This window comes from Coregonus lavaretus (genome assembly GCF_964263955.1).
Source record: "Coregonus lavaretus genome assembly, chromosome: 3".
Lineage (NCBI taxonomy): Eukaryota > Metazoa > Chordata > Actinopteri > Salmoniformes > Salmonidae > Coregonus > Coregonus lavaretus.
The window spans coordinates 6,505,577-6,518,350 of record NC_139990.1 but is presented as its reverse complement, the minus strand read 5'-3'; the positions used below and the strand labels follow the sequence as shown (position 1 = coordinate 6,518,350).

Sequence of the window (12,774 nt, the reverse complement as noted above, 5' to 3'; positions counted from 1 at the left end):
CTCAGGGATATTACCATGAGGCCATTGGTGATTTTAAAACAGCTACAGAGGTCAATGGCTGTGATGGGAGTAAACTGAGGATGGATCAACAACACTGTAGTGACTCCACAATAATGACCTAAATGAGTGAAAAGAAGAATAAAAATATATACAGAATAAAAGTATTCCAAAACATGCATCCTGTATGCAATAATATAATGCCATTTAGCAGACGCTTTTATCCAAAGCGACTTACAGTCATGCGTGCATACATTTTTGTGTATGGGTGGTCCCGGGGATCGAACCCACTACCCTGGCGTTACAAGCGCCGTGCTCTACCAGCTGAGCTACAGAGGACCAACAAGGCACTAAAGTAATACTACCAAAAAAACATGCTAAAGGAATACACTTTCTGGCCTAAATGCAAAGCCTTATGTTTGGGGCAAATCTAACACAACACTGAGGAACTGCCTCCTTATTTTCAAGCATGGTGGTGGCTGCATCACGGTATGGGTATGCTTGACATCGGCAAAGACTTGGGAGTTTTTCAGGGTTAAAATAAATGGGACAGAGCTAAGCAAGCACAGGCAAAATCCTAGAGGAAAAACTGATTCAGCCTCCTTTACACCAGACACTGGGAGAGGAATTCACCTTTAAGCAGGACAGTAACCTACAACACAAGGCCAAATCTACACTGGAGCTATTAACTAAGAAGACAGGGAATGTTTGTGAGTGGCCAAGTTACCATTTTGACTTAAATCTGCTTGAAACATTATGGCAAGATTTGAAAACGGTCGTCTAGCCATCATCCCCAACACCTTAACAGAGCTTGAAGAATGTTAAAAAGAATAATGCGCAACTAATAGAGACGTACCCAAGAAGACACAGCTGTAATCACTGCCAAAAGGTGTTTCTAACATGTATTGACTCTGAGGTGAATAGTTATCTAATCAAGGTATTTATTTGTGTTTTATTTTTCATTAATAAAGAAAAACATATATATATATATATATCTTTCACTTTGACATTAGTGTATTTTTTGTAGATAGTTGACAGAAAATGACAAATCCATTTTAATTTGTAACAATATAATGTGAAGAAATTCAAGTGGGTGAATACTTATAATACCCACTGTAGGTGATTCAGTCGCCACCTTGTGACCATAGAGTACTAACTTTCTTAGATACATTTAGGGTTGCAAAGCTACTGGTAATTCACCAAACATTACCGGAATCTTCTGTAATTTTGGTAATTAACAGGCAATCTATGGCAATTTTAGTAATTTATACTTGAATAACTATAAAAATATATATATTCATATAGTACTCATTTTTTATACCGGTGTCCATATTGCCGATGAGTTTCTAGTGGATATACCATATGTTTCAGGAGAAAATACCCTAATGAATGAAAAAATAATCTAATCAACAATGGCATTTTCAATTAACTCTGCAACTCTTACAACTATTGACTTTAGTCAAATAAATGTGTAATGGCTGGAGCGGCATGAGTGAAATGGTATCAGATACATCAAACAGTTTCCATGTGTTTGATGCAATTCCATTCGCTCCATTCTAGCCATTATTATGAGTCGTCCTCCCCTCAGCAGCCTCCACTGCTCTAAATTGATGGTTTATATCTAGGATAATATTTGAAAGATTTGTTATTCAATTTTTTATTTTAAAATGATCTTATTTCATTATTTGATATATTTTACGTGATAAGGCCACACAGAAGTCCGGAGATAATTACAGACACCTAATCTGAAGTACCCAAAATGGCTATACAGTGTGCGAAATTGCTTTGCTAAAGAACTGTGCCTGTGGTAATACATTTTTATCACCTCTTACAATCTTTTTTATGCACACATTTCAACACAAAAAAAAAAGATAGCATGTATTTTTATTTTTTTATCACAAACCCAAAGTTTGCTTACAAAAAAGAACGACAAAAATAAAATGTGTACCCATCTATTGCATATCATGCTGGCAGTTTAAACTACATGCAAATCGACAATAATAAGAACAACTATGATAATAATGATACTAAATAAGAAAGGGGAGGGAGAAGGGTGGTCATTTGAAATAAATAAACCTTGACATGTTACAACTGGTATAAAAAAAAAGAGTTTATAAAAAGGGGCCTTCCCTCCAGTGGAGTCGTTTTTATACATGAGGCTTCCTCTAAGAGCAGGGCAGGAGAATCACCAACCTCTCTGGATAGAGACAAATGTAAAGGGAGAGAAAGAGAGCGAGAAAGAGAGCGAGAAAGAGAGCGAGAAAGAGACAGACAGAGACCGAGACAGAGAGAGAGAGACAGAGAGAGAGAGAGACAGAGCGAGAGAGACAGAGCGAGAGAGAGAGAGAGAGAGAGAGAGAGAGACAGACAGAGACCGAGACAGAGCGAGAGACAGAGACAGAGCGAGAGACAGAGACAGAGAGAGAGAGAGAGAGAGAGACAGAAGGAGAGACTGCATAGAGACAAAGGCCTAACCCCTCCCTGCTCTAACAATGATAAGAGTGATCAGTGGAAATGAATGGAGCGATAGAGGGGGCACTGAAGAGAGAAGAGAAGAGGGGGAACTGAAGAGGGAAGAGAAGAGGGGGCACTGAAGAGGGAAGAGAAGAGGGGGAACTGAAGAGGGAAGAGAAGAGGGGGAACTGAAGAGGGAAGAGAAGAGGGGGAACTGAAGAGGGAAGAGAAGAGGGGGAACTGAAGAGGGAAGAGAAGAGGGGGAACTGAAGAGGGAAGAGAAGAGGGGGAACTGAAGAGGGAAGAGAAGAGGGGGAACTGAAGAGGGAAGAGAAGAGGGGGAACTGAAGAGGGAAGAGAAGAGGGGGAACTGAAGAGGGAAGAGAAGAGGGGGAACTGAAGAGGGGGAACTGAAGAGGGAAGAGAAGAGGGGGAACTGAAGAGGTGAGTAGGATCACTGGGCAATGGGGAAGGTATACTGCAGTAACTGCCCAATATTGAATGACACACACACACATGGAGGTCATACATACAAAATACAAACTCAATCATACAGTTAGAAGCCCTTTCATCGATGGCAATGTCTCGTCAATGTGAAAAACCTGCGAGAAACTAACATAACTTAATTGACCTATCATGGCTGGTCTCATACAATTGACAATGATTTATTGTGAATTGAATGGGTTAGGTAAGAGTATGGCTTTATAGTTTCTTTCTTTTAAACGTCTACACATAAAAACATTACATCGAAAGGTCATGATTTATGTTCTCTTGGCTTGTAGACAAAACAAGGGCCAAGCCTTCCATAGGATGTGTCCCAATGGCACTCTATTCCCTATATAGTGCACTACTTTTGACCAAAACCCTATGGACTGTGGTCAAAAGGAGTGCATTGTATAGGAAATAGGGTGCATTTGGGACACAAAAATAGAGAACACAAAAGCCACCCATACGGTGTACTTCACAGAGAGACAGAGAATATATAGATGAGGTTTGTACATAAAGGGTTTACAGACACTGAGGAAGAACAGTTGGTCACTAAAAAGGAGGAGAGTTGGGACCTGGAGGATTCAGCGTTTGGATACCCTGTGTGTGGCTCTCATGAATGGGCACTAAGTGAGGCCTGGAGAAACGAACAGAGGCAGAGAGAGATGATATGACATGGGGATGAGAGGGAGTTGTAGGGCAGTCCCTTTGGTATCTGACCCAGTGTACTGAATGTTGTCAGAGAGTCCCTTTTAAGTATCATGTCATAGACCAGTGTATTGAATGAGCGTAGATCCCAAATGGCACCCTATATTGTGCTCTACTTTTCACCAGGGAATAGGGTGCCATTTTGGACGCATCCTAGGAGGTCCCTTGGAGGTTTGAGCCAGTGTTGTCCTTATGGATGGTAGCAGGTGGTGTGGTCAATGGTTGGGTGGTCTGGGGGTCAGGCGGATGTTTCCGGAGCCTCAGTCTGCGCTGACCTGTGTGGTGACCTGTCCATCGGCCGTCTGATTGGTGGACTGGATGAACATGGGCTGGCTCAGGTCCTGTCCCGCCGGCATCGTCACCTGCTGAATCTGATACAACTGCTGTTAGGCGAGAGAGAGAGAGAAAAGGATGTGAGCGAGCGAGCGAGCGAGCGACAGGAGGTCACTGAGATGTTCCTCTTACCTGTCCGTCAGTAAACTGGTTGAATTGCTGCTGGCCTTGCTCTGTCTGTGTAATCTGAGAACAAACCAGAGAGAGAGGAGTCAGTCACAGTGCTTCACACAGCCACTATTCAAACCTACACCTCTAGTCAAATGCAACTGAAGGCAATGGACAATATAGAAAACGATTTACGAAACAATATAGAAAACACACATTTTAAAGATTAATAATCGTATCATATGTTACTACATTAACATTAATGTTATTTTATATACATTTACGTTATTTAGCAGACGCTCTTATCCAGAGCGACTTACAAATTGGTGCATTCACCTTATACTAATAGTGATACCAGACCAGAGACTACATTACAGAGGTGAAGTGTCTACATACATCTGATGCAATACTATAGATCTAAAAGGTTCTTGTTCAGTACCTGTACCTGCTGAGTGTTACCCAGCGTCTGGATCTGTCCCTGAACCACCTGTGTGCCAGAGACAGGCTGTGCCAGCCGGATGTACTGCAACTGACCAGTGTTCAGCTGCACCTACACACAGCCACCACACGGGGGAGACAAACACACTTTAGGCTGGGAAGGTCATCGATACACAATGCAGAGGTTATCATGATCACTGAGCTAGTTAGAGTCAAAATGGAGGAAAGTATAAGGTTCTCCAGCTCTACAGTGTAAGGAGATTTATCTCCAATTTCTAACTGAAGAACATTTTGTATATAATATCATTAGAAAATTGAGCTTTACAATTATAATGTTTCCTCCCTCTCTCCCTTTCTTACTGGTATCTGCTGGATCTCTGCGGTGTTGGTGATTATCTGCTGCATGACCTGCATGGTCTGTCCTGACTGTACCGTCTGGGTCTGGCCCTGCGACGACGCCTGTACTATCTGGACCTGCTGGTCCCCCACCTGCATGGTCATCGGAGCACCCTGAAGGGAGAGGGAGAGGGACAGTTCATTGTTGAACGACTGGTGAGAGTCTGGTGACGGAGACATGTAATGATTGTCCCACAGAGAGAACCCAAAACCCCTTCAAGAACGAGAGAGAGAGAGAAAGAGAGAACACAGCAGGGTTTAAAGCACCCTCTCATCCTGCAAGCGGAGAGACGATGATGTGAAAGTGATATAGTGTCAGGCAACCCAGTCTCTCCAGGAACGGCTTACCTGACCTGATCTGACCAACGTCCCTAATGAACCACCTGATCTGACCAACGTCCCTAATGAACCAGCTGACCTGATCTGGCCAACGTCCCTAATGAACCAGCTGACCTGATCTGGCCAACGTCCCTAATGAACCACCTGATCTGACCAACGTCCCTAATGAACCAGCTGATCTGATCTGACCAACGTCCCTAATGAACCAGCTGACCTGATCTGGCCAACGTCCCTAATGAACCACCTGATCTGACCAACGTCCCTAATGAACCAGCTGATCTGACCAACGTCCCTAATGAACCAGCTGATCTGATCAACGTCCCTAATGAACCACCTGATCTGACCAACGTCCCTAATGAACCAGCTGACCTGATCTGGCCAACGTCCCTAATGAACCAGCTGATCTGATCAACGTCCCTAATGAACCAGCTGATCTGATCAACGTCCCTAATGAACCAGCTGATCTGATCAACGTCCCTAATGAACCACCTGATCTGACCAACGTCCCTAATGAACCAGCTGACCTGATCTGGCCAACGTCCCTAATGAACCACCTGATCTGACCAACGTCCCTAATGAACCAGCTGACCTGATCTGACCAACGTCCCTAATGAACCAGCTGACCTGACCAACGTCCCTAATGAACCAGCTGACCTGATCTGGCCAACGTCCCTAATGAACCAGCTGACCTGATCTGACCAACGTCCCTAATGAACCACCTGATCTGACCAACGTCCCTAATGAACCAGCTGACCTGATCTGACCAACGTCCCTAATGAACCAGCTGATCTGATCAACGTCCCTAATGAACCAGCTGATCTGATCAACGTCCCTAATGAACCAGCTGATCTGATCAACGTCCCTAATGAACCAGCTGATCTGATCAACGTCCCTAATGAACCACCTGATCTGATCAACGTCCCTAATGAACCAGCTGATCTGATCAACGTCCCTAATGAACCAGCTGATCTGATCAACGTCCCTAATGAACCAGCTGATCTGATCAACGTCCCTAATGAACCACCTGATCTGATCAACGTCCCTAATGAACCAGCTGACCTGATCTGATCAACGTCCCTAATGAACCAGCTGACCTGACCAACGTCCCTAATGAACCAGCTGATCTGATCAACGTCCCTAATGAACCAGCTGATCTGATCAACGTCCCTAATGAACCACCTGATCTGATCAACGTCCCTAATGAACCAGCTGATCTGATCAACGTCCCTAATGAACCAGCTGATCTGATCAACGTCCCTAATGAACCAGCTGATCTGATCAACGTCCCTAATGAGCCAGCTGATCTGATCTGACCAACGTCCCTAATGAGCCAGCTGATCTGATCAACGTCCCTAATGAACCAGCTGACCTGATCTGATCAACGTCCCTAATGAACCAGCTGACCTGATCTGATCAACGTCCCTAATGAACCAGCTGATCTGATCAACGTCCCTAATGAGCCAGCTGATCTGACTAATGTCTCTAATGAGACTGCTGCTGCTGAGTCACAAGCTAAGCTGCAGGCCTGGAGATGAGAAGGACTGGAGAGATAGGAAGGCCCTCAGGGGTGAACTAACCTTCCTGATTAAATGTGGAGGGGTGCGCTCCAGGATGACATTTCCCCTAGGTACAGATCTAGGATCAGCATCCCCTCCCCCAATCTTAACCTTAACCATTAAGTGGGATAAATGCAAAACTGATCCAAGATCAGCATCTAGGGGCAACTTCACCCTACACCGAGGGGTGCTGGGATGGGAGGGGTGATTCAGATGTTGACAGGGGGGGCTGAGGAGGGGTTTTTACCGTGATAGGTGTGCCCTGTGACTGGGCTACCTGCACCTGCTGTAACTGTTGCATTGTGGTCCCCTGCAGCACCTGAAGTGGGGAGGGAGGAGAGAGGAGAGAGAAAGAGGAAGAGAAAGAGGGAGCTTTACAAACATGACTACAAGCACATGCAGAGCACACAGGAAGTAGCACACACACACAGGCAGACACCTGTCATCAGATCACACATACAGTCAGACACCTGTCATCAGATCACACATACAGGCAGACACCTGTCATCAGATCAAACACACAGGCAGACACCTGTCATCAGATCAAACACACAGGCAGACACCTGTCATCAGATCAAACACACAGGCAGACACCTGTCATCAGATCACACATTCAGTCAGACACCTGTCATCAGATCACACGCAACAAACAATGAGCATGTGAGCACAACTTAATTATGCGTGGAAGAAACGCATAGAGCAGAAGGGATGCAGAATGAATGGAGAAATAACAGCTGTGAAATCCAGGTGAAGTTAATGAACATAAAGATGTATCCTACAGTAGGACATGGCAGTTCCATTAATACAATGCAGATGTGCAATAGAAATTGAGGTTTGGTTTCGTAACGGATCAGTCCATTAGGGACTTTGTGACCAGAGAGGGAATTTGACAGAACTGGTACAACAGTGACAACTAGTGACACTGAAAGCTCTTTGCAGGCAAGTCTGCCGAAGACGCAAACACACACACAGGAATTGAGCAATGAATTAGGACCTCTTCACCCTCCTCCCTCACTCTCAATCTCCAGATATCTTTCGCTTTCAAAAATCACACTTTATCCATCTGTTTTTAAGATCCTTTCCCCTCTTCCATCCCTCTTCCTCCCTGGCCTCTTAACTGTAACCCAGTAGTCTACACTAGTCATCTATTCTAAGGTGCCAATCATGTAGTGACCTCCCCTGCTCTGCTCGGTGACTGTGGGGGGACTGCGGCATGTAGTGACCTCCCCTGCTCTGCTCGGTGACTGTGGGGGGACTGCGGCATGTAGTGACCTCCCCTGCTCTGCTCGGTGACTGTGGGGGGACTGCGGCATGTAGTGACCTCCCCTGCTCTGCTCGGTGACTGTGGGGGGACTGCGGCAGCAGCAGCAGCAGCTCTAGCCTGACTCTGGCTGTGGAACTGTGACAGCGCAGCCAAACTAAGGCAGCCTGCTGAAGCAGCACTGATCAGCCAGGAGAGAGAACACACTAGAAAGATAGTACAGGAGGGAAAATAATGGAACAAGAGAGAAAACAAAAGAGAGCGAGACAGATGGGTGCCTGGGGAACCACAATCAGAGAAAGAAAAAAAGACTAGGGATGAGGGGGCAACCCACCCATCTGCTTATTCATATGTTCCTCCTCTTCAGAGAGAAGAACAGTGGAGTGGCAGAGAGCAGTCTCACAGGGAGTGTAGGCTGCATCCCAAATGGCACCCTATTAGATGGTGCCGGAGGAGATGGCTGCCGTTTTATGGCCCTCTAACCAATTGTGCTATTATGTGTGTTTTTTCACGTTATTTGTAATTTATTCTGTACATAATGTTTCTGCCACCGTCTCTTATGACCAAGAAGAGCTTCTAGATATCAGGACAGCGATGAAGGATATTCTACAGACACCCGACAAGACCCGAATCCCAGTCATTCCCATGAGAAAGAGATGGAGATATCGTGGACGTAGGTCGGGGTGCCTTGTAAGGATCCGACGGCGAGCGAGTAATCTGCCTCTTCCATCAATCCTATTAGCCAACGTACAATCATTTGAAAACAAAATGGACGACCTAAGATCAAGGATATCCTACCAACGGGACATTAAAAACTGTAATATCTTATGTTTTACGGCTGAACAACGACATGGATAACATACAGCTGGTGGGATATACGCTACATCGGCGGGATATAACGGCTGACTCCGGTAAGACAAGGGGTGGCGGTCTGTGTATATTTGTAAACAACAGCTGGTGCATAAAATCTAATACTAAGGAAGTCTCAAGGTTTTGCTCGCCTGAGGTAGAGTATCTCATGATAAGCTGTAGACCACACTATTTACCAAGAGAGTTTTCTTCTATATTTTTCATAGCTGTCTATTTACCACCACAAACCGATGCTGGAACTAAGTTTGCTGATGGCCTTATACAGCTCATTGAGTGCAAACAGGAAAACACTCATCCAGAGGCGGCGCTCCTAGTGGCCGGGGACTTTAATGCAGGGAAACTTAAATCCGTTCTACCTAATTTCTACCAGCATGTTAAATGTGCAACAAGAGGAAAAAAACTCCAGACTACCTTTACTCCACACACAGAGACGCGTACAAAGCTCTCCCTCGCCCTCCATTTGGCAAATCTGACCATAACTCTATCCTCCTGATTCCTGCTTATAAGCAAAAACTAAAGCAGGAAGAACCAGTGACTCGGTTAATAAGGAAGTGGTCAGATGACGCAGATGCTAAGCTACAGGATTGTTTTGCTAGCACAGATGGAATATGTTACGGGATTCTTCCGATGGCTTTGAGGAGTACACCACATCAGTCACTGGCTTCATCAATAAGGGCATCGATGACGTCGTCCCCACAGTGACCGTACGTACAGTTGAAGTCAGAAGTTTACATACACCTTAGCCAAATACATTTAAACTCAGTTTTTCACAATTCCTGACATTTAATCCTAGTAAAAATTTGCTGTGTTAGGTCAGTTAGGATCACCACTTTATTTTAAGAATGTGAAATGTCACAATAATAGTAGAGAGAATGATTTATTTCTGCTTTTCTTTCTTTCATCACATTCCCAGTGGGTCAGAAGTTTACATACACTCAATTAGTATTTGGTAGCATTGCCTTTAAATTGTTTAACTTGGGTCAAACGTTTCGGGTAGCCTTCCACAAGCTTCCCACAATAACTTGGGTGAATTTTGGCCCATTCCTGCTGACAGAGCTGGTGTAACAGAGTGAAGTTTGTAGGCCTCCTTGCTCGCACACGCTTTTTCAGTTCTGCCCACATATTTTCTATAGGATTGAGGTCAGGGCTTTGTGATGGCCACTCCAAAATCTTGACTTTGTTGTCCTGAAGCGATTTTGCTACAACTTTGGAAGTATGCTTGGGGTCATTGTCCATTTGGAAGACCCATTTGCAACCAAGCTTTAACTTCCTGACTGATGTCTTGAGATGTTGCTTCAATATATCCACATAATTTTCCTTCCTCGTGATGCCATCTATTTTGTGAAGTGCACCAGTCCCTCCTGCAGCAAAGCACCCCCACAGCATGATGCTGCCACCCCGTGCTTCACGGTTGGGATGGTGTTCTTCGGCTTGCAAGTGGACCCCTTTTTCCTCCAAACATAACGATGGTCATTATGGCCAAACAGTTCTATTTTTGTTTCATCAGACCTAAGGACAATTCTCCAAAAAGTACGATCTTTGTCCCCATGTGCAGTTGCAAACCATAGTCTGGCTTTTTTATGGCGGTTTTGGAGCAGTTGCTTCTTCCTTGCTGAGCGGCCTTTCAGGTTGTGTCGATATAGGACTCGTTTTTACTGTGGATATAGATACTTTTGTACCTGTTTCCTCCAGCATCTTCACAAGGTCCTTTGCTGTTGTTCTGGGATTGATTTGGACTTTTCTCACCAAAGTACGTTCATCTCTAGGAGACAGAACGCGTCTCCTTCCTGAGCGGTATGATAGCTGCGTGGACCCATGGTGTTTATACTTGCATACAATTTTTTGTACAGATGAACGTGGTACCTTCAGGCGTTTGGAAATTGCTCCCAAGGATGAACCAGACTTGTGGAGGTCTACACATTATTTTCTGAGGTCTTGGCTGATTTCTTTTGATTTTCCTATGATGTCAAGCAAAGAGGCACTGAGTTTGAAGGTAGGCCTTGAAATACATCCACAGGTAGACCTCCAATTGACTCAAATTATGTCAATTAGCCTATCAGAAGTTTCTGATAGTGACATAATCTGTCTGTAAACAATTGTTGGAAAAATTATTTGTGTCATGCACTAAGTAGATGTCCTAACCGACTTGCCAAAAATATAGTTTGTTAACAAGAAATTTGTGGAGTGGTTGAAAAAATAGTTTTAATGACTCCAACCTAAGTGTATGTAAACTTCCGACTTCAACTGTACATACCCCAACCAGAAGCCATGGATTACAGGCAACATCCGCACTGAGCTAAAGGGTAGAGCTGCTGCTTTCAAGGAGCGGGACTCTAACCCAGACGCTTATAAGAAATCCCGCTATGCCCTCCGACGAACCATCAAACAGGCAAAGAGTCATTACAGGACTAAGATTGAATCGTACTACACCGGCTTCGACGCTCGTCGGATGTGGCAGGGCTTGCAAACTATTACAGACTACAAAAGGGAAGCACAGCCGCGAGCTGCCAATGACACAAACCTACCAGACGAGCTAAATCACTTCCATGCATGAGAGCATCAGCTGTTCAGGATGACTATGTGATCACGCTCTCCGTAGCCGATGTGAGTAAGACTTTTAAGCAGGTCAACATTCCCTGACTGAGTCTGTAATACCAACATGTTTCAAGAAGACCACCATAGTCCCTGTGCCCAAGAACACTAAGGTAACCTGCCTAAATGACTCCCAACCTGTAGCACTCACGTCTGCAGCCATGAAGTGCTTTGAAAGGCTGGTCATGGCTCACATCAACACCATTATCCCAGAAACCCTAGACCCACTCCAATTTGCATACCACCCCAACAGATCCACAGATGATGCAATCTCTATTGCACTCCACACTGCCCTTTCCCACCTGGACAAGAGGAACACCTACATGAGAATGCTATTCATTGACTACAGTTCAGCGTTCAACACCATAGTACCCTCAAAGCTCATCACTAAGCTAAGGACCCTGGAACAAAACACCTCCCTCTGCAACTGGATCCTGGACTTCATGACGAGCCGCCCCCAGGTGGTAAGGGAAGGTAACAACACATCTGCCATGCTGATCCTCAACACAGGGGCCCCTCAGGGGTGCGTGCTCAGTCCCCTCCTGTACTCCCTGTTCACCCATGGCTGCGTGGCCAGGCACGACTCCAACACCATCATTAAGTTTGCTGACGACACAACAGTGGTAGGCCTGATCACCGACAACGATGAGACAGCCTATAGGGAGGAGGTCAGAGACCTGGCCGTGTGGTGCCAGCATAACAACCTCTCCCTCAACGTGATCAAGACAAAGGAGATGATTGTGGACTACAGGAAAAAAAAGAGGACTGAGCACGCCCCCATTCTCATCGACGGGGCTGTTGTGGAACAGGTTGAGAGCTTCAAGTTCCTTGGTGTCCACATCACCAACAAACTATCATGGTCCAAACACACCAAGACAGTCGTGAAGAGGGCACGACAAAGCCTATTCCCCCTCAGGAGACTGAAAAGATTTGGCATGGGTCCTCAAATCCTCAAAAAGTTCTACAGCTGCACCATCGAGAGCATCCTGACTGGTTGCATCACTGCCTGGCCTCCGACTGCAAGGCACTACAGAGGGTAGTGCGTACGGCCCAGTACATCACTGGGGCCAAGCTTCCTGCTATCCAGCACCTCTATACCAGGCGGTGTCAGAGGAAGGCCCTAAAAATTGTCAAAGATTCCAGCCACCCTAGTCATAGACTGTTCTCTCTGCTACCGCACCGGAGTGCCAAGTCTAGGTCCAAAAGGCTTCTTAGCAGCTTCTACCCCCAAGCCAT

At 45.4% G+C, this 12,774-nt stretch overlaps 1 protein-coding gene across 8 annotated transcripts in view; it reads right to left on the bottom strand.

The window, feature by feature from the left end:
- Nucleotides 1-1,864: 1,864 nt before the first annotated feature.
- LOC311119299 (nuclear transcription factor Y subunit gamma-like) overlaps nt 1,865-12,774 on the bottom strand; it is a 50,640-nt gene continuing 39,730 nt past the window's right edge. For 4 of the 8 annotated variants that reach the window (XM_084157726.1, XM_084157727.1, XM_084157729.1 and 1 more), the window contains exons 7-11: nt 7,063-7,134; nt 4,885-5,034; nt 4,526-4,636; nt 4,111-4,164; nt 1,865-4,028 (exon numbers count right to left, since the gene is read on the bottom strand). In XM_084157726.1, the coding sequence (XP_084013852.1) occupies nt 3,906-4,028; nt 4,111-4,164; nt 4,526-4,636; nt 4,885-5,034; nt 7,063-7,134 (510 nt within the window). In that variant the 3' untranslated portion in view covers nt 1,865-3,905. The remainder of the gene's footprint in view (nt 4,029-4,110; nt 4,165-4,525; nt 4,637-4,884; nt 5,035-7,062; nt 7,135-12,774) is intronic. The other 4 variants (XM_084157731.1, XM_084157733.1, XM_084157730.1 and 1 more) reach the window with 3 other exon arrangements.